This window comes from Mycteria americana, chromosome 18 (genome assembly GCF_035582795.1).
Source record: "Mycteria americana isolate JAX WOST 10 ecotype Jacksonville Zoo and Gardens chromosome 18, USCA_MyAme_1.0, whole genome shotgun sequence".
Lineage (NCBI taxonomy): Eukaryota > Metazoa > Chordata > Aves > Ciconiiformes > Ciconiidae > Mycteria > Mycteria americana.
This window is the reverse complement of record NC_134382.1, coordinates 8,928,021-8,949,948: the sequence shown is the minus strand read 5'-3', so window position 1 is coordinate 8,949,948 and position 21,928 is coordinate 8,928,021. Positions and strand designations below refer to the sequence as shown.

The following is a 21,928-nucleotide window of genomic DNA, read 5'->3' as shown; positions in this document are numbered from 1 at the left end:
AACTGGTAATAAAAGAATAAAGGAGTAAGGAGAACCAGGCTGCCTTTTAATAGCATTTTAAATAGACACCAATTTAAGATGACTGTTTGCCACACTGTTAAGTAACAAAGATCAGTCCATGATTTTTGCCATTTGTTGCAACCACTTGGTAATAACTGTAAACTCACACTGGCTACTTTGGTTTACGTTACCCTCGATGTAGTAGTTTTACAACTCTTAAGAGAAACATAACCTTTGCACTCCCTGTAATACCATGACGACTTTTAGCAAGGTTTTGCTTGAGGTTTTATCATACAGTTTGAAGAAACAGCTTGCTTTGGCAGAGACTGGCTCTAAGCTTCCTGTATGGCATAAACCAACTGGTAAGAATCTTCCCCGCTGATTTCAATGGGGGCAGGGGGTTATTCTGAATGCTGCACTCACTAAATGTCAGAAAACATTGGTTTTCTCTCAGTTGTATCCACAACTTTGCTGGCATTCACACTAAAAGTCTGCTGCTTTAAAGATGGCTGAAGTGGCAAAACATCCTTCATAATTACACAGATATGAGAATATTTATACTAATATGCCTTATTCTGGCTCAGAAATTTGGCTCAGGAAGTAGGAGTTACAGTAATCCAAGTTACTTTTATAGCAGTAAAGATAAGTCCTTAACAGTACAACTTCTACACCAGGCTTTACTCTGAGGTTCTTGTTTAATATATAAACTGGTGACTGGGATGCATACCTTAAGGTAATTTGCATCTCTTTGGCACTTGTTCCTTATTGACCTCAACAACCCAGTTTGCTGTAGATAAGTATGTTGAACTAAATGTACAATTGATATGTAAATTGAATAGGCAAATTCTGCTTTGCTGCATCTTCCTAGCTTGGTTGCCATCTCTTCTAGCAAAGAATAATTTTTGGATGACTTCACAGCAAGGAACCTCCCTCTCACATTCGTGATAAATGTGTGACCACAAAAGGGAAGGACTTCTCAGACACAGGGCAAACCAAAGTAACTACAAATCTTAGTATCACGTAGACCCTTGTATTACATTTTATTGTTACAAAATGCAAACAAGATAATCTGGAACAGCAGCACCTCCCCTAGCACATTGTATCTTTTTGTTTCCTTGCAGCAGGTTACCATAACTCTCTTAAAAACACACTGCTGCACTTATGGAGCAGTGGGGCTAATGGCTGTGTCCTTGCATATAGACTTGCGATTCCAATTCGGTTCGTAGGCTAGATTTACGTGACTTCAGGCCAGTCATTTTATAGATGGAAATCTGAAACAGAGTAGGTGAAGTGAAGGATATGTTCTGCAGTAATCCTGTGTGAGCAAAATACTTTGATATCTATGTTACTTTCAGATACTGCCATAAAGAAACCCATAGAATAGCTCAGAGAAACAGATTTGCAGTTGTGGAGGTGCACATCTTATTATTCAATAGTAGGAATAACTCAGCCTGCTTGTTCTCTGTTATCAGTGCCCTCATCACAGGTATCTTGCCCTTCTAAGATTTTCAAATCCAAGATGTGGAGAAAAGCAAAGTTAATTAAAGCCAGGAGACTAACCAGGAGTTTCGGCTTTTGCTCAGCAGAGAGAACTGTGAAGTTGACAATGGAACGAAACATCACTAGCAAGATGGAAAGAACAAAGACGATGAGCTCCTGGCGATTTTCCTGCAGGATTCCTCTAGTCACATAGTACACACAGAACACTGGGAAGGAGAAGGAAAGGTCAGTTAGCAGGTGAACGCGGATTGCACATGGTGCAATTTTTCAATATGCTTGATCCAGGTGACAAAATGGAAGTATCAAGACCGTGTAACTTAGGCTCCTCAGTCAAGGGCATATCTTTATTCTTACCAAGGAGCCTGAATGAGATACTTAAAATGAGTACTCCCCCCTGTGTTTAGCATACAAGAAATGAAATAATTTGTTAGATTTTTAAATTACTAGTGAAGTAAAACTTGGAAAATGGCAACATACTAGCCATCCAAATTAATTGGCAGCTGTGGTATGTTATTCTATTGAACAGTATGTTGAATAGTGTACTTGAATTAAATGAAGCAACACCATTTTTATTAAAGAACTGAAATTATATAATCTTCCCAGTGAGTGCAATTCAAGTGACTAACAAGGAATTTACTATTCTTACACATACCTCTACAGTATTGTTTGTGTGGTTCTGACCACTACAAATGGCTCGTGTGTTGAACTGAGCTTAGACAGGCTGGATTCCTGACAGTTTATTTTTGTTGTGAAAATTTTGAAACACCCCACCCCGCAAACTGTAGTCCAGAAAAGCACTGGTTCAGGAAAGTTCCAAGTTATGTTTTTATAAAATACATCAAAACCTACCACTCTTAACATCACAGTTACTGTTGAACTCTATACATCTGTTTTGACAAAGGTTAAACAAGGAAAAGGCTTTCCTTTCATAAAAACAGGAATTAGTGCTTTGTTCTTATACAGGATGCTCCTGCAAACACTAATTAATTCTTACCACAAACAAAGTAACAATAGACTTCTTTTTCCAGAGGGCTACTTCCTGGATTCCGGACATCAAATAATCTAGTTTTGCTAGGTCGGGACATGGGGACAAAGCATCATAGAAGTTTTCGAAGTAACATAATAACTTCAGTCTCTCTAAACAAACCTTCTAGTGAATGAACTTCCTTTTTCACTTTTATTAACAGTGGTTGAGAAAACTGAAAATGATTGGCAAATTACAAAGCGAGTCATGTGATTTTTTGCATGCTTATGACCTCAGGAAGACCTGAAAGATTTAAGACAGTATTTCCCTGTTTTGCAAATTTAGCTGCTAAATCAGAAGTCTGTACAAATAATTTGAAAACAAACTTTTTTCTGAGCATTAAGATTTTTGCAGAGATAGCATATGCACATTTCTGAAATAAAGGACATCCCCTTGTTTTTGGTAAGTGAATGTTTTTCAACAAATTAAATCCCAACCCCTCTTTCAAGTTAATATCTACTGGTAAATCCAAGAGATTGTTACAGCTGGGGCATCTATTTTTTTTTAAAGAACTATTATCAGTTCTGTCGGTCTTTGTCTACCCTATGGAAAACATACGGTTTTGGCATGTTTATGGAGGTTAGCTTACACATCTTAAAATCTCAAGGTAAGCCAATAATGGTTTTAACGTGTTCCTTGAATGACGTTATCTTTACTGACTAATCTGTTGAAACAGCAACTTTTGTTTACATTAAAACTTTGAAATCTGAAGTAATGTGTTAAAAATACACTATTTTTCCTGATTTAAACTAGGGGTTTGTGAGAGGCGTGCACTTCTTCCCATGTGTGTTGCAGCATAGAATACTAAATAGTATCAACAGAAGGTAGGAGGGGGGAAAATAGATTCACAAGCATGCTTTCAGCTTCCCCATTTATAACACCATGTGATTCATTTGGTTTAGGATGAAGGTTCTTCATTTTTCTCTGAAGCACAGAACAGTGGTTGCTAACAAAACAGTGTGACCGACTGGAGGCACCAATGGTCTGTTCTAACGTTGCAGTTTTTGTTGGTATGCTGAGTCTTGTGTGAAAAGCTGCTAATGAAACCAGAGTATTGGAATAAAAGTATTGTTTGTATGTGTCTAATTATAGAATCTGGAACAAATCTATTGTCTTTGTTCCCTCTGGGTGAAAGCATGAAAGCTGGAAAGCAATGACTGCTTATGATTAGCATGTCCTCCTCCTACACAAGGTAATTACACCCACAGACAGTCTATTCTTTTCTACACTGTTTTGGCCAGCGAGCCAACAGCCAAAACCTGCTAAAGCCACTGAAGAGGACTTCCCAAAATACTTACAGTTGTATTTATTTTGTTATGTTAAGTTTCATTTCTATTTAATACAAATGGACCCAGGAATAGGAGCATAAGTTTCTACTGAAGTTCTGATTGGAAATATCCAAGGAAGTTTGGATTTTGCTTCCAGTGGGACAAAAATTATTAGACAAAAAAAAAAAAAGGAGAGCTTTAAAAAAATGAGGTCCTTATTTTCTTTTATTAAAATACTTCCGGTGAAGCAACATCCTTGCAGAAACTTAACACAGAGACATGACTTAATGTTTTCTTGTTTCAGCTCAAACTGTGTATGTGTGGTCTCTTGCAATGTAAGAAACCAGCTACAACTCGGGTATAAGCACGGCTCACGTCAGGAGATGCACGTTCTATGACAAGCCTTGGAGCGTGGACACCTCTGAATTCCCCAGCGTATTACAGCACAGACATTAAAGTGGGAAATGGTAAGCACCTTCGGGCCTAGCTGAACATTCAGTGTATCCTACATAAAGTGTCAGCTCTCTGAAAGCAAAATCATTGCCGCATCTGCCTAATGGGACACCAGTAAGAAAGCCAATTATAGCAAAACTTGCTAAAATCTGAATATTTTTTCACACTACTCACACATGAATGTGTTCAGTATGACACCATATCTATTACTGGTCCTTTCCCTAAAATGCTACTGGAAAAAGCAACAATGGCAAAAGCATCTAGCTTGTCAGTGCTAAACTAGCAGAAGATTCTATGTGTAACATGCCAGGACAAATAAGAAACTTCAGTTGCTGCTTAATTACTGCTTTGGGAAAAAAGTATTTGATTTAAAATACAAACGGTATGTTTCTTACCAACTCCAACTAACTGAATAAGAGAAATGGTGAAATCTTCCTCAGTTTGTTGCACAAGTGTCTCTATGGTTAGCCCTATGACACTTAGTAGAGACAAAATAGTGACACAGAAGTAGATCTTCACAGGAAATGATAGCTCTGAACAAGGTTTTATCTGTAAAGGAAGAAAATTTTTAAACATGTAATGCAATATAAACTAGTTGCTGTTCCTAAGAAACACACTACTAAATGACACAAGTGCAGGGTTTTCCTTGGAAAAAGGAACAGAAACTCTTTACAATGGAATTGAAACTCCAAAACTGCTAAGGAAGGGAGAACTCTAACTTTATTTCGTAATTAATCTCAGCCTAGATTTTTCTGGTTTATACCTACAGACTGCCTTTGACTTTTCTCAGTGCCTCACGAGGGCCACAGCGTTATAATTTCACCTCCTGAAATCAAGACCGCTAATGCCCACGTATACACCTCGCAAAACATAGCGATGTTCAGCGAGTAACTTTTTCCCAGTACCCCGTATCGAGATTTTTCGTTTCAGAAAATCGTAAAGAAAGGTTTACGCATTCGAGCAACGTGCAGAGGATTTGGGAGACGGTTTTTCCATTCACCCCCGGCAGTCTAAATCACGGAGAGAGATAAACTGCACCACGCTAGCTAAAAATCACTTTACTTCCCTGTGATGTTGGCAGTACGGGGGAAATAAAAGCTTCATCGAGAGGCACATGGAACCGGAGAGTCACCCGGAGGTAGGGCCAGCTACGGCACTTGCTGCACACAGCGCTGGATTGCTGCGCTCCGAGTACGCGTTGGTGACGTTACTCGAAATCGCTGTACGTGCAGGAGGTGTTGATGAATTACGTATTCGCTATTTGAAAACACAGTTTTATTTAAGCCAAACCAACTATCTGAAAACAAGGGAGCACCGGAACGGCGGGGCGGTCTGACCCGCGGCCGGTGGATGACGCGGCTTCAGAGGGGCAACCTCGGCCACAAACCCGGTTTGCTCTCGCGTCCCCGACTTCTTCTTTCGGGGTCGCAGCGGGAGACCACGGCGCTTAGCGGGGAAAGCAAAAAGCCCCTCACGGAGCGGCCGGGCCGGGGCGGGGGATACTCACGGGGCCGCAGGGCGTGGGGATGAGCTGCCGGTGCCGGGGGGTGAGGTTCGGCAGAGGGGGGGCTGCGGCGCCGCTGGAGGGGGAGAGAGGGGAGAGGGGGGGAGAGAAGAGGGAACCGTCACCGACGCCGTCCCCGACCCCCGGGGGGCGCGAGCGAGGCCCCGCGCGGCCGGCAGTGACGACTTCCCGCCCTCCCGATTGGGCCGTACCAAGCAGGGGCGGGTGCGGGGGGCCGGACCAGGCCCCTCCCCGGCCCACGCCCCGCCCCGCCCCACCTCCCCCCGGGTAACGAAGCGGGGGAGCGCGAAGAGGCGCCCCCACTCAGCGCTTGGTTTCGTCCGGCCTCCCTCCCTCCCTCCCTCCCTCCCCGATGGCGCCAAGCGCTGCGCGCTCCCGCCGCTACCTGTCGTCAGCGCCCTCCATGGCCGCTCCGGCGCCGTCCCCCTCCGGTAACGGTACCTACATGGCTGCAGAGGCCGCGCGCGAGTTCCGGGCAGCGCCCGCGCTTCCGGGGCAGGCCGGGACGTCACTTCCCCGTCCCGGGCGGGGGCGGCGGGGCCGCGGCGCTCCTTCCCGCCGCCCGTCCCCCCGCGCCGGCGGCCTGCGCCTCCCCCTCCGCCTCGGGGGCTCCCCCTCGCCCTGCCCGCGCCGCCGAGCGACCGCTCTCCTCCTCGGGCGGAGGGGCCGCGCCAGACGCTGCGACAGAGGAGGGCGGCCCGGTGGTTGCCGCCTGGCACGGTGGAGGGGCCGGCCTTGAGTGAAACGCCTGGCGGCGCTCGGCGGGGTTTCAGCCGGCTGTGACCCGGAGCTGCGTCCCCTGTAACCCCCTTTTCCTTTGTTTTTCTTCGTACAATGACCTCAGTCCGCCCGCCGTGAGGGGGAAACCAACGGCTGCTGTGACAAAGGGGCGCAGGCCCGGGCCCTTCTCCGCCGAGGCACCTCCGCCCCGGAGAAGGGCCGCCGCGGCCGAGGCGCTCCGCCCGCCCGGGGGCTGCTGCCCGAGCAGAGCTGGCTGCCGGGGGCGGCGGGGCGGAGGGAAGGTGCCGTGCCCTGCCCCTGCAGCCGGCACAGCCCCTCCGGCCGCTCGGCCCGCAGGGGCGGTGCGCGGCGCGGTCCCGCCTCCCCTGCCCCAGGCGGCGGCGGGGCCGGCCGGCTGCTCCGCTCCGCTCTGCTCCCCGGGCGGGGGGCGGCGGCCGCCCTGAGGGCCGCGGCCTGGTTTAAGCGGGAGCCACCGGAGCGAGCGCCTCGGCTTTGGCAGCGGGCAGCTGCCTGCCCGGGATCCCGCAGGGGCTGGCCGTGATGCGCTGGCCGGCTCTCGGGGGGGAGAATCAGCGGCCGGGCTCTGCTGGCGCTGAGGTAGAGGAGGATCCAAAGCCGAAAGCGCGTAGGTGCTGGCTCAGCTGCGGCATGCCCTGAGGAGGGAGGTGTCTGTGCTTCCTCTCGCTGTGCCTTGCAGCAGCGGGGTGCTCTCTGGCGAGTCCTTGGGCCGGGGAGCCGGGTCAGAAGGGGGGTGGGACAGCACTGCTCCCTCGGCGGTCCCGGCATGTCGATGGGGAAGGCAGCCCCGAATACGCAGCGCTCCTGCCGCTTCTCCTGCGTTGGGGATGCTCGGTCAGCTCCGAGATGCTGCGGGGCATGCGGAAACACGCGTGGGATTTGCCTGCGTGGTAGCTGGCTCTGAATGAGAGGAGGGAAGATGTTAGGACTGGGTGACTAGGAAGACCGCTGAAGTGCAAGAAGGTCCTAAGCTATTTCAGTCTTTTAGCATCTTCTTCTCTGTATGGGAGATGTTAATAGTTTTGCGATTGTATTTACGGTCTGTGTTTATAAACAGCTTGGGTGCTCTCATCATTTAGCGAAACAGCATTAATATTTACAGCTTACTTGGGATGCTGAATTCTGTGCGTTCGTGGTGTTGGAAGCAATGTTTGGGTACCTGTGTTGCATAGGAGTAGATGAAGAGACTCGCGTGCCAAGCGTCTGTTTTTTCACTCTCAGATTACCCTTAGTTTCTCTAACACTTGCAAGATTTTTGCGCTTTTATTTTTTTGTGCGAGGTGTAAAGCTCACTTTATAGAGAGTTCTTTGTGGCTATTGTCAAAAGAAAGTGTGTCTTTGTATATAGGTACCAACAGGTGGTCAGAAAAGCTGTAGCAATGGCTTGTTGTCTTCGCTGTTAGATGGTGATCGTTCCAAAGTCCAGAGCACTTGCAGTCTTAGACAAACAAATGCAATAAGAAACTGTTGGTGTCATACACGTAGTGGTGACTGTCAGAATCTGCTTAGCTGTTTAAGAAATAATTAGAGCTTCTGACCACAAGGTATCAGTTTGGAGGTGAGCTGCATGACAGAAGAATTTTGTAGTAAATTTGCTGGAGTACCTGATAGATGCTTGCCAATGAATATATTTCGATCATAAAAAAAATTTAGTATGCTCTGTGGAAGAATCGTGAAGGACTCTGTGCATAATCAGGGTTGCAATAGGTAGTTAAAAAACACAGAATCTGTAGTGCTGGAAATGCTATGCTTTATTTTCAAGATAAATCATGTCTTGGTATAGTATATGTAATTTTTAAAAGACACTATTTCCTCTTTCACATGACTGCTTTGTCTCGTTGCTGTATATATGTTGTCTTTAAACAATTTTATTCCTTCAATTCTAGGGAAAGACTCTGGTTGTATTGAACTCTGGTGATATTGTTGGCTTTTTATTTTTGACAATTTCTTAAAAATTAGGGTTAAAACTGCAGTTTCTCATGAAAAGAAAGTTTAAGTGAATACTATTATGAGGATTTTTGACACGTGTCAGTGATAATCTTATTGATACAATATCTGAATTGGTTTTACCTCTTTTTTTTTTTTTTTTTTAATCAAATATGGCTCTGAAAGAACTCTTAATTTTCTCACTTTATGCTTACTTTTAAAGAAGATGACTAGGTGGTGTTAGCCTTGGTGAAGACAGCTCGGCTGGCTGCCCTTATCTGATCTGTAGCTCTGTTGCAGAAAGCCTCAGTGAAGGCCAGGTGTGGGGACTGTCAGGGCCCTGTTATGGCCTTGCTGAGCGCCTGCAGCTGGATTTTCACCAGCCGCTTCACCCCTCACATCTCTGCAGTTTTGGAGGAAGGGGGGTGTGACACAGACCTCCCCTTCACCAGAGGAGGAAAACTGATTTTGCTCGCTTTTAAATTGTGCTAGAAAATTGTACTGCTGTAAAACTTTACATGAGGTCAATTTCTTGTTTTTTTCTCTCTTTTATTCACTTGACATCAGTGTGGAATGTTATAGTTTCTTTGCAAAACGTTTCTTATGGAAGAACTAATGTAAAAATGCAGTGTGTGTGTTCTCGTTAAAGCGTGTTGCTTCTGCATTTTATTTTTTTGCAAAACTTGGTGTTTCTTCTCTTCCGAGACCTGTGGAAAACGATCCACATAGACATACAGTTTTTATAGTGATGAGGTTAAACTGTACTGGTGTGAATTAAGCATAGATGATGTGTCCTAATCCCGGTGTGGATTAAGAGTGACCTTTTCCCTGCAGCCTTAAATGTCCAGGAGGAGCAGTTTCCCTGGTTTGCTCTATCACGTGTCCACAAAACCACTTATTGTAGTTGGAGTGAGCGAAGGGGGTGTTATTTATTTCAGAAGCTGTGAGCTGGTGCTAATTCAAAATGTTCATTAAGCTGTGACACCATTTCCACAACAGCACTGTACCAGATAGCCATCATTTCTATATATTTGTGCAGGCTGCCTGGCAGCAAAACGATGTTTATTCCCACGGAGGCCACTTGCATGCAATAGAAAATAGTGTAAACAATTTAGTAATCAAACCAAGTGTGACTACTCTGTTAAAAACTGAGGGCAGAGTAATGGTTTTTATTAAAACTAGATGCTTAAAACCACAAGCAGATAATATCTTCATTTATTTTCTTCAAAGTCTTCTGAGAAAAGGTTTTTCTCTGCTTCTGTTTTAAGTTTGAAATGAATGTATTTCTGATTAAATTTTGAACTGCTCTGAGTAGAAAGGGAAAAGGAGTTTGAATGCAGGTAGTCTTATGAATATGATGTCTTAAAGCCTAAGGAATTAGCGAGTTGTTGAATTAGTAATTAGCTATTTCTTGTAAGTCAGTATTTGTTTGAGACTCCCAAAGCTTATACTCCATATTTTTTCCACCTTTAATACAACGTTTTTATTGCTAATGTAGTTAAAAGTTGGAGAAGATACAAGAGAGAGTGTAAAATGCACTGTATGCTGTTTGTTCTTGTGAGCTGGAAGAGTGAATGTTTGTGTGTAATCCAAGAGAAACAGTCTACCAACCACTGCCACGTTTTCATCTATTGGTAAACATCAGCTGCTGGTTGGTCTTAAGGGAGGAAGACTGAATTAGTTCCAGATGGAGAACTCTTTCAGCTCATTTAAGACTTTCCAGTTGATTTAAGACAGCAGGTCAGTAATTTAGGGGAGTAGTTTTGGTCTTATTTGCTGTTCTGCTTCTGACCATGTGTGAAATCAGTGATAGCAAATATGATATTGCAGTGCTGCTGAGGGTGGGAGTTTCGTTGTGCTTAACTGCTTTTGTTTTTAATTGAGTAGTATAAACAGAAGAAGTATTAGCAAAGTTGTGATAACTAACTGTTTTGAATGTAGAGGGGTATTTTTTTTTAAGACCTGAAAAAGGAGGAGGAGTCAAGAATCCGTTTTTCTTAACAAATTAACTTAAGGAATGCATATCTTCCTTCAAATTTTGTCTTAAAGTGGGTTAACACAAGTTTACGGTGTAACGCGAGTGTGTCAGAGGGTCTTGTTACCCCAGTGTGCTGATTTCCTGGTAAAATGGAAAGAGATAAGGGGATAGGGATGGAAACCTTCTGTGCGTAGCTGTAATAGCAGAAATAGAGAACATGAGGAATGGAAAAATTCAGTGTAAAGTAGCTGCTGTTTAGGATATGGAAACTTGACAGGATATACTTAACTCTTTAGTACCTCCTCATGATTTATTTTGAGATGCCACATTTAAAAAAGCATGAAGAGAACAGTGTATTCACCTGTTCACATGCTAACAAAATCAGGGCAGGTGCAGTAGCTCTTGTTACAACTCTTGTATTTTTGCTTGCCATTGATTATTTCTTGTGCTGCCGCTGTTTCATGCACTGTAGTATTACGATCTCATTTCAGACAGCTTTTCCAAGATGTCCAGTGATTAACTTCCCCGCCAAGAATTACTTTTTAACTGTGTAAGGTCCACCATCTTGTCTATCCAGCAAATGTGCTTCTGGAGAAAAGTATTTCAAATTTAATTTCCCCTATTGTTTGTTCGTTGAGGAGAAAAAGAGGTCTTGTCCGTCATTTTATTCTTGTCTGATTAATCCTATTTTTTGCTCATAAAACACAGACTGCAAAATAGAAAGCAATAAATCCAATAGTGTGTTAATGTTGCAGATAAGCTGCTCAGGTGCAATTTCTTTCTTTCTTAATACAGACTTTGAATCTTTTAGCATTGTGATGCTAACTAACATTATGCGACTTGAGAAGAATAAAGGTCACAGTTTGTTTTTCTTATTCTCTGTACTCTTCTACTGTAACTTGCCACATTTCATGTAATTTGTAAAAGGAGGAAGCTCTAGCTGCAAACTATTTAATGCCTTTTTCTGTCAGATCTTTTAAAAAGGCTGTAAGGATTATTGCAAGTACTAATATTGAATTGTAAGCTGTAACAGTTCTGCAGTGGCAAAATAAGTAATGTTGCATTATTAACAAGTAATTAAATAGAGAACAAGTCTGTTTGGAGAGCTCTTGGACATATTTTCCTACTTTGTTGACCTAGATCTCATAGTTACCGGGATAACTGTGTTTATGATTACTGGAAGTTATAGTCCTTGATTATTGAGGGCTCACTTTGACTCAAGATGGTAACAGGTTAATTAGTACTAAGGGTACAGGCTCCTGCCCAGATTGTCTGGGTTATGAAGATTTTTCTGTTGCGTGGTTATAAGAAGACCTTAGACTGAGATTAAAGAATCTTGAAGAGGAGTTAATTACAATGGAAAAGGCTGTGTTGACGTGCTTTAGAAGAGAAAGACCTTAGAAACACATGAAATCTTTTGTGTGTGTGCATGCTACTTCAGAATAAAAAAAATCTCCCTTAGATAAGTTCTTAGTACTTAATCTTGGTATCATGATATTAGGAGTGCAAAATCCAGTCTGAAAGATAAGCTACAGAAGTCTTTTTATCTTTCATAAACTGCAGGTGAAATGTGGTATCTTTGCTGCATTAAGGATTTAAAATGTCATTACGTTCAGAGCTACATGCTTTTTTCCTTCTCTTTTTTTTTTTTCATTCTTAGGCAGAAAAAATGGAATAGACCACATGAAGAAGCATGTGAAGTTTATTTTTATGCAAGATGTTATTTGGAGGACCAAGTACACTTTTTCAGGCCATGGGAGATGAAAGACTAATCACGTGATATTTTTGTTCCGTCGAAGTGTTGTTCTGTGCTACGTCGATGTTGGTTTGTATTAAGGACAGATATTAATTTCTTAATGTCAGCATGTCGACTGTGACAAGTGCTCAGACACCAGAGGAACCTAATCCTGCCCCCCTTGAAGAAAAGCCAAAGGGAAAATCACTATTTCATTTGGGTTTGCTCTTTGCTAACAGGAGTGAAAAATTTGTAATTGCTAGAAGTGATAGTGTACCAGAGGAGAACGTTCTGAAAATAACTATCACGGAGACTACGGTCATTGAGTCGGACTTGGGCATCTGGAACTCTCATGCTCTCATCTACCTCACTTTGTGGTTTTTCTTCAGCTTTTGCACTCTCTTCCTTAACAAATACATTCTTTCATTACTGGAAGGAGAGCCCAGCATGCTAGGTAACCCTACCTTTCTTTTACACTTTAATTCCAGTAAGATCCTCCTATATAAAGGAGATACAAGATCCTCCTATATAAAGTTGAGGGACAAAATGGTTCAACTGAAGTGAAAAAATCCCAGTTAGGAGATGGGGGGGGGTGGATCTTGGGGCTGGGAACTCATGAGTTGAGCTCGGCCTGTAAAGGGGCTTCTGACACTGTCCTTTCCTCCACTTGCTGAAAGATGGTGTGAAACTTTGCTCATGGAGGAGCTGTAAGATGGTGTTTGAGAACTAAGAGCTGGAAAGAAAAATGTAATTTTTTGTTTTCTGTGTTGGAGGGTAGTGTGAGTTTTTAAAATAAAAAAAATTGAGTCAGTTGTTGATAGTCTTCAGAGCTATTAATCTCAGCTTATCTGTAGAATTGCAAAAGTTGCCTTTGTGTGACCTCTGTTATCCAATGGGCTGCTTATTCCTTTTATTTTTTTTAAAGGGGGAAACAAAGGGCATTTCATCTGTGAACCGGATTTTATAGGTGGATGCCACCTTTGTTTTATTCTGCCACCTTGCTGGTAGATGTAGAAGTAAAGGGCTTTTGTGAGAATTCATAAAATCTAGACAGTAATTGCCATGTTTCTTAACTGCTAGAAGTACTACACATAAATTTGTCTAAGAAATTTTCTTATGTTGCTTGATTCGTCATGTTCCCATCATCTTCTGATTTTATTTTTTTTCCTCTCATCTTTCTTTAGGTGCTGTTCAAATGCTTTCAACCACCTTCATTGGCTGTATAAAAATGTTTGTTCCATGCTGCTTGTATCAACACAAAACACGCATCTCTTATCCACCCAATTTCATCATGATAATGCTGTTTGTTGGATTAATGAGGTAAATGGTTAAATATTTCCTAGAGATCTATCTGGTTGCTTTGTTGCATTCTTCTGAACGGAAGCTGTACTTTTGGCTCTCTTCCTTTTCATTCTTGACTGGAAAGCGTTTGGAATAGTCACCTTTCCCCAAAAAAAATCACAAGATAATTTTGGGTTTACTTCCTATTGCTAAATACTATGTTCCTTTTTCCAGATGTCAGTTTTTTGGCTAGCTTGGCTTCCCATCACATTTAGCTTCTTTCAGAACATACTTCTCTTTCCATTTACTTTCTTCCTGTTCTCTTTTGAGGTGATGTTTTTTTAGGGTACTCATATTTATTATGAAGTTGCTTTGTTCCCTCACTTTTTCCAGCAATTTGCCTCAAAAGTGATACAGGCTATTAACATTTATCTTTTAAAAAGCAAGTATTCGGTTTGTGCTGGGATGGTATCAGTTTGTGGTCTAGGGGAGAATAAGAACATACAATTGGATTTCATCTACACTGCCAAAGTGGTAAGGGATAACAGGATTCAAATTAATTCAGAGTAGCTTTATCATAACAACTCTGCCACCCTGTTATTCAGTTTCATGGTTTGAAGTATGGTAAATATGTAGTGTACCTAATTTACACCAAAGATGGATAACTGCAAATGATAACATTTCCTTGGTGAATTACTGTTTATCAGCAGAATTGTACTAACTTTTTCAACTGAGCCTACTGAAAATTGTAGCTTAAAACACTGTCATCTGAAACTTGGTTTAAAAAGTAAACTTTGTTTCCTAGAAGTCCAGGAAACAAAGTGCATCCATAGAAATTGCCCAGTTGCCCAAGGGTGCCTTCATTTGTGCTAAATAAATAATAATGTTTAAGCCAAACCAGAAAGAAACAGATCTGACACGTTCCACCTCGCAGGTGCTGTGGAGTAAAGGTGTGCAGCTGATCAGTTACTGCAGTTCAGTCAAGCTACCAAGATTTGATAACTCGATTGCCAGCTACACCTGTCCATATTCTTAGTTACTGCAGCTCAAATTTATAACCTAGAGAAATTATAATGCAATTCTTTTTTATGCTAGATGTCTAAGAGTAGCTCTTAAAGCATTATTTTATTTTCTGCTTAATTTCACGTGTTCTTCTATTACAGATTTGCAACCGTAGTCTTGGGTCTTGTCAGCTTGAAAAATGTGGCAGTTTCATTTGCAGAAACTGTTAAAAGCTCTGCACCTATTTTTACTGTTATCATGTCTCGGATGATATTGGGAGAATACACTGGTAAGTACTTCACTGATGAAATGTGATTTTTTTTTTTTTTTTTTTTTTTGGTGTGTCTGTGTAATGCTGTTACTTAGTTGACCACCAAAATATAGTAAATGCAGCTGGAAGAATCATTCTGTTTGAACACAATAAGTAGAGTACGTAAAGTAAAAAAGGATTTATTTTAATGCAGCTGCGTAAGGGCATTGTTGCTCTGAAGTTATTCTTCTGTCAAGAAAATATTATTGCAGCCTTAAATAACTGAAGTTCAGTGTGTTCCTTCTTATAAGGACAGCTTGCTGCTCAGAATTTAAAATTCTCTAATTTCTTCACTGTGTTCACTCTGTGATTAAAAAAAAAAAAAAGCCCAACAAGAAACCAAACAACTGCCTTGCCACAATAGAATTTCATTGCAATTCCACTTGCAATTGCGTGCTGTTTGCTTGAAGAGATTTTGCTTGTTACCACCTATATGTCATAGGAGTAATACAGAAGCCACGTATAGATTGCTCTGTGATGGAAAACGGCAAAAGGCTGAAATAAGCCAGAGGAAGAAGAGTAATTCAATCACAGAGTAAACAGGGAGACTATAATTTTCTTTTGTCATTTGGTGAAAAAGATGACACTAAGACAGTCATCAGTCCATTTTCTTTCTCCAAGGGAGACACTTTTATCAGTGAGTATATGTCTATATTGTTTTCAAGAGCACCATGCTGTTGTCCGAGATCTCACTTTAGAACCTCTGTACTTTAAAATCCAGTCAAATAAGTTGCTCTTTCTTTCAACTAAAGAAGTTAAGGTGGAATTTAAACTTTCAAAAACTGTATTATCTGATACATGTGATTAGAAGTACAGTAATTAAACTCAAATTTTTCTTTTCATTTGCAGGATTGCTGGTTAATCTCTCTCTCATTCCTGTTATGGGTGGGCTAGCTCTATGTACAGCTACTGAAATCAGTTTCAACATTCTAGGTTTCTCGGCAGCTTTGTCTACTAATATCATGGACTGGTAAGGCATAATGGTAGTTGCATATGTGGAATAAAAGAATTTTATTTATTGGTAGATTGAAGAAAATTGTTGCCTGTAGTTGTTTTTGTACACCACGTTTAAATGTGGGTATTTAAAATTTATTTTTAACAGAAGATACGGTTTCTCTATCATATCTGTTAGCATTCATGAGATTAAAAAATAGTACAACTCTGTTAGTCTACAGGAGTTAGACCAAACTCCTTTCTGTAGTTGCATAATGTGTAGAACGTGAAATGTGTAGAAACATACCTACCCATCTAAGGGAAACAAACTGTCTTTGTCATGGATTGATTTATTTGTCATAGCTAAAATACAGATAAATGGTGTTGGTGGTTTTTTTTTTCCAGTTTGCAAAATGTCTTTTCCAAAAAACTACTCAGTGGAGATAAATACAGATTTTCGTAAGTATTAAAAATATTTCAAGTTTGATTATAGATGGACTTTGGGCTACATAAGGAAACGATATATTTATGATTATATTGCACCAGGATATTTTTTTCTCACACTGTTTACAGACAGCTTTAACCTAAATCATTTTATCAGCGAAAGAAAACTCCTCTATGCTCAGGTCCCACTGCAGTAGGACGGAGTCTCATAATAGGCTAAAACTCTCAGCATATCCAGAAATAAGTCCTTATTCTGCAATCATAAAACATCCCTTAATGCTATTAGGCATGCAGAAACGAACTTTAGAACTTGCCCAATGTTTTAAGTATGAAATGCGAGACAGGAGTAAAATCTTGTGGTAAAATATACCTATATATATAGCTATATATATATGTATTTTCCCACAAGATTAAATGGTAGTTTTGGTCTTGAAAACTTGTGCCTTTTATCTTCAGTCTATCTCAGTCAACACAAACAGCAAAACACTATCTTTGCAAAAGATTACTGAATTTGTTGTCCCCAAAGCTTGATAGATGGCTTTTATTACTTTTTGATATCTGTAAATACAATAATGATGCAGTTTTCTTCAGCTCTAAGAAAGGAAGCTTTTAATCACTTTAATCATTGTTTTTCCTCCTTTGTAGAGCCCCAGAGCTTCAGTTCTACACAAGTGCTGCTGCAGTGGTTATGCTTATTCCAGCTTGGATATTTTTCATGGTAATTCGAATTCACTTAGACTGATTTATATTTTCTTTTTGACTTGTAAGCACAATATGCAACTAAGGTTAATCTTAATTTTTACTTTTCATTCTTCTCATTTTTTTTTAAATCACCCTGAAATGCATTTCATCTAAAGGTTGCAAGAGACTGGGGGGGAGGTAAAAAAAAGAAAATTTTCAAAGAAATAATTTAATATAGACATGAGTTAACAAGTGACCCAGAAAGCCTGAGTTTATTTCAGGATTTTTGAGATCAAATCATTTTTTTGTCTAAGAGCATTTAAAGTTTTAGATAAAGACTTGAAAACCACATCTTAAATATTTGTTGACTTTTTGCTGCTATTCACATGGTACACAGGAATATAAACTCTCTGAAAGCAAAATTGAGCTGAAGTAAGTATGATGTATCAGGTTAAATACGTATCCTTCGTATTCTGGCATTTCATTGCTGTGCATCAGTGTTCAGAAAAGAAAATATCTCACAGGCAGGCTGAACGCACTGGAAAATTCAGTCAGATGAGAGCTGGTTTTCTCATATATTCTTTTGGGGGGAAAATTTGTAGGATCTAAATGTCCTGTATGTTTTGGGTTTTGTTTTGCTGAAGTTTAAATGTAAAACTATATCTGCTTATAATAATAATGGGTTGGGTTGAAAATCACTTTTAGATTTGCTTATAAACTAAACTCTCAAAGTCCTCTTTGTTGTTGTTTAGGATGTGCCTGTGATTGGGAAGAGTGGGAGGAGCTTCAGCTACAACCAAGATGTTGTCGTACTTCTCTTAATAGATGGAGTCTTGTTCCACCTACAAAGTGTTACAGCCTATGCCTTGATGGGAAAAATTTCTCCTGTGACTTTCAGGTAAAACTGTGTTTTCACGTCAAGAACACTATTTGATTTTCTTTTTTTTCTTGCTCAGTATTGCTGCTTGAGAACTAGGCAGTAAAGGTATTGTGCAAAGAAATAAATAATATAAATGCATCAAATTAAGAAGAAAACTTGTCACATCCAGATGACCAAAACTCTGTGGTTTGTGTGAGGAGAAAACTGTGTGAGGAGAGCAGCATTTGACCCATGCTGTTGTGCTCACATTTACTAGGAGGGGTATTGTATTCAGGTTTAACAGCCATTCCTTAAAGCCGGTTAATGAGACTGAACAGATTCACCAAAACCCTAGATCCAACGTTTAAGCTGCCATTTGCTTCAGTGATAAGGCAATACCTATATAGATCTCGGTGCAGTACAGAATATGAGCAATCAGCTCTGTATTCCTTTTTTCTGAAGCATGACATCAGCACATGAAGCTGTATTTGTTGAATTATGCGTGTTCTCTAGAGACAGCTTCTACCTACGTTGTCAGTTATTGGCAGCTTTGTTAGGCTCTTACACAATTCTGATTCGATAATCGGTCATTTATATGACTAGCCCTAGGGCCTGTGGGGTAATCCTGGTCCTAAACTCTGAAGGCTTCTGCTGTCTTATACTTTCAGGTGTCCCTGAAAAGCTACAGTCTTGTGACAATTCACTGTTGCATACATGCTTGTTCTGAAGTTGTTAGTCTTCTCTACATAACAGGATGTAAAAACATATATTCATGTTTACATGTATATAAAATTTCTTAACAACTTGTTATAGTGTTATTGGTATGATTTAGATATTGATTCTTTTCAGGTTATAATGCTATATTACCTGAATAGTAGCAGCAAGACTCACAAATGGTAGTTAAGTTGCTAGTGTTCTGTTAGTGTTTTCTGGATGTCTGTGTAGCTAGAAATGAATTGCTAATGCTGTACTGCATACTTAAAGCAACGATGAAAACAAAAACCTGAGGTGAATTATTCATACTAGCTCTAAAATTAAGATAAGCGTAATGATACGAGTGCCGATACACAGGCAATTTGGTTATGGTATTAGCTTCAGGAGGAAAAGTGGAATCTGAGTTGGTGTTTAAAAAGCAAGCAAAACAGAGAGGTCCCACTACATTAAAGCACGGTTGTGTGTGGCATATGAGAAAGCTTTCTTTGGCCTTAATTTTTATATTCCTTTCCAGTGTTGCTAGTACTGTGAAGCATGCGCTGTCAATCTGGCTAAGTATTATTGTGTTTGGTAACAAAATCACAAGCCTTTCAGCCATTGGGACTGTTCTAGTGACAATTGGAGTTCTACTATATAACAAGGCAAAGCAGCATCAGCAAGAGACTATACACAGCCTGGCAGCTGCAGCCCCGCAATCCGCACAAAGTACGACTGAAGATACTGAGCCACTAATTTCCAAGGATTTGGAACCATATGATTAATATGGCCATTTATTCTTCCAACCTAGTGTAACTCAAAGGAACTCCTCCTGAAAGTGGTGGTTTCTTCAACTATTGATGCTGATTTGGTTCCTTTGAGTTCATGGCAGGTCAAGCCTGGGACTTGAAGCAGAGAGAAAACAATGGGAAGAATGCAGTAAGCCTTGATTTACTGAGAAACTGATATACCAGAGGACCTAGTATCATATAATGTGGTAAATGCGGGCTTTATCGTCTTTCCTCGACTGCAAATAACATACAAGCCTATATTGCAGAAAGAACATCAGTGTCTTGTGGGAAAACAATTCCCTTCTCCCTACCCATCAAAATAATGTGAAAACATGACCCATCACTGTATTCTGCTTGCTTGCAGTGGAATGAAATTGGCACATAACTGAAATTCCTAGGTGTTTGTTACTCTAGGCTCTCTGCGTCCTCCATCATTTGTGTGCATTGTAGAGCTGGAAAAAGGAACCCCCTTCCTCTCCAACGAACGACTGATTTTGGTCTATGTTTAGTTGAAGTAAACCATGGAAATGAGTCCATGCCCCAAAGCAGTGATGAGCAGCTATTCCTGACTACAAAGCTAAGAATGAAAAGTGACTTTTTTTTTTCCTACTAAAATTTAACATGCAAATACTGCATCCTGGTTGTGTATGACAATATTGACATGCAAGTATACACACATATACATACACTGTATAAATGGAGTAATGAATTAAATATTTGCAGTTGCTTAGAGGTAAAAAACACTGAAAAATGTTGGTGATAAAGGAAGCAGAATCTCTCTATTTGTATAAGAAACCATTTTAATATTTTAATTTCTTGCATTTTATTATATATTTCTGTCATGAGGAAATAAATCGATTCTTTTGTATTATTTCTAAGAGTGCAACAAAATACTGCCTTTTAGAAACTCAGGGTTATAATTGTGACCTATGTGCAAAGTATTTGTGTCATTTCTGATTACGTAAAGAATCTCGGAGGTACCTGTGACAGATGGAAGAGAGGTCACTAAAGGGAGGAATGTTAACCATAAGCTGAGGCTAATCTTTATTTCTACTGCTTTTAAAAGGTTTTCTTTTTTAAGGAAATTCTGTTTTGTGGTAGATCAAAGATTTAAAAGTTAACTTTCAAAAATGAAAAAAAATTAAGTATTAGTAATTAGTTTTGGCAAAAAAGTGCATGTAGCTACAAAACCATTCAAATGGACTTTTTGGTAACAAAATTACATTAAGTATTAAAATAAGCTGATTTTTAATAATTGCCACTGTTCCGAAAGATTGTAGCATGGCATTAGAAGACTGAATAAAGTGGTCTTTATGGTAAAAATAACTTCTAATAGGAAGTTACCAGTGGAGTTCCTGTGAAATTTAAGCTCATGCTTGCATTCCCACTTGCGAGGTATTCCGTTAGCTTTAGCAAACTATTCCTGCAGCAAGCAAAAATGTGTTCCCAAGACAGTCTCTCCAAAGAAGCCTGTCTTCTGTTTAAATAGTGTGTGCTTGTTTTGTTTTAGGCTTACTTCAGGGTACATGCCTGTACATGACTGGTTGCCTGGGGCATATTCCCTGAAGATTTGAGTGGGAGGGAAATGTCAATTTTTTTCATCATTGTACATGTGATGTCTGTGGGTTTTTTTGTTTCTTTGTAGTCCTGTCACTTTTACAAAAAGCTGTGGACTATGGGGTGGAGCTCTTTTTCTTTTTTTTTTTTTTCTTTTTTCATAGTTATGCTTTTGAAAATCTCAGTGTATTTGGCAGACGACAAAGTCTGATTTGCATCATATTTCTACTCTTGTTGGAAGGCAGAAATATAAGTAGCTTTCTGGTTGCCTAGCTCTGTTCTCGTGTAAACCCCTTCATCAACTGATCAAGCTTCATTTTAAAAGCTAGCATGCTTTTGCCTTTCCTATTGCAGGAAAACTTTCTGTGAACCAAACAGCTGTGAGGATTTTGGAGCTTGTAATTTCTAACAGGTGTCTAAGCTTATTAGTGGCTGGCTTAGCCCCACCTGTTCCTTGGCAGCATGATACTAGGGGTTTTACTAGGGGTTTGTTTTCACAGTGTTGATCTTATGTACTTTTTTATGCAGTCTTCTTGGCCTTTTTTATTAGATTAAACAAACCACCCTCTTTACTGTCCACTTGTAAGACCTTGTCTTCCTCCAGTCATACTAGTAATTCTCCTTTGCCGTTGTTCCTGTCGGGTAAACAAGGACCATTTTTTTCCATGTTAAGAATTCCCTACAGTATTGCACCCCAGCTGTCTGCCTTGCGATTGCTCTGTGTGATGGCAGTAGCACTGCCCCGTTTCTTCCGGAAAGTCTGCTCTTGAAACAGAGGGGGGTTTCTCTGGCGTCCTCACAGCCCCACCGCTGATACTCGTGCGCTGATCCAGACACGCTCTGTGAGCTAGAGCTACTGCCCGCTGTTTGGTTTACGTTTGTCACGATGTTCTTATAGAAAGAGCATGTCTGCCTTAAAACGTGAATTCCTGGAGTATCACAAGTCCTTGCTGAAGAACACAGACTTGCAAATGTTGGGTGTTACTTGCAGCAGTTAATGTGTTTCTAAAATGGCATTATTTCCCAGCTGAAACGACGGATGGACAATAAGGTAGCTGCACGTTATGACCTTTCGTGTCATCTGTTGCCTTGTAATCTCTGGTGATGGTTGAGTAACTTCACCACTTTAACGATAAGGGTGTGAAGTTCTATCTGTGTGCTCTCACTGGATTTTCCTTTTCAGGAATTACCCTTCTCGCACTGAATTAATGT

The 21,928-nt window shown here is 40.7% G+C and overlaps 2 protein-coding genes across 8 annotated transcripts in view; one reads left to right on the top strand and one right to left on the bottom strand.

Moving 5' to 3' along the window:
• Positions 1 to 6,296, bottom strand: part of LOC142418701 (uncharacterized) — a 14,119-nt gene extending 7,823 nt beyond the window's left edge. For all 4 annotated transcript variants that reach the window (XR_012778373.1, XM_075520898.1, XM_075520899.1 and 1 more), the window contains exons 1-4: positions 6,156 to 6,296; positions 5,753 to 5,825; positions 4,641 to 4,794; positions 1,561 to 1,706 (exon numbers count right to left, since the gene is read on the bottom strand). Coding sequence is in view for 3 of the 4 variants with exons in the window: in XM_075520898.1 (XP_075377013.1) it covers positions 1,561 to 1,706; positions 4,641 to 4,794; positions 5,753 to 5,825; positions 6,156 to 6,175 (393 nt within the window). In the remaining variant the exon portion in view is untranslated. The remainder of the gene's footprint in view (positions 1 to 1,560; positions 1,707 to 4,640; positions 4,795 to 5,752; positions 5,826 to 6,155) is intronic.
• Positions 6,055 to 21,928, top strand: SLC35E2B (solute carrier family 35 member E2B). 4 transcript variants are annotated; one of them, XM_075520895.1, is made up of 9 exons: positions 6,055 to 6,201; positions 12,094 to 12,622; positions 13,353 to 13,488; positions 14,613 to 14,740; positions 15,611 to 15,731; positions 16,100 to 16,153; positions 16,784 to 16,856; positions 17,572 to 17,717; positions 18,907 to 21,928. In XM_075520895.1, the coding sequence occupies exons 2-9, from the start codon at positions 12,298 to 12,300 to the stop codon at positions 19,151 to 19,153; spliced, it is 1,230 nt and encodes a 409-aa protein (XP_075377010.1). In that variant the 5' UTR covers positions 6,055 to 6,201; positions 12,094 to 12,297; the 3' UTR covers positions 19,154 to 21,928. The 4 variants fall into 4 exon arrangements, with proteins under 4 accessions (XP_075377010.1, XP_075377008.1, XP_075377009.1 ...); XM_075520893.1 differs by lacking the exon at positions 6,055 to 6,201 and adding an exon at positions 6,433 to 6,571; XM_075520894.1 differs by lacking the exon at positions 6,055 to 6,201 and adding an exon at positions 6,854 to 7,136.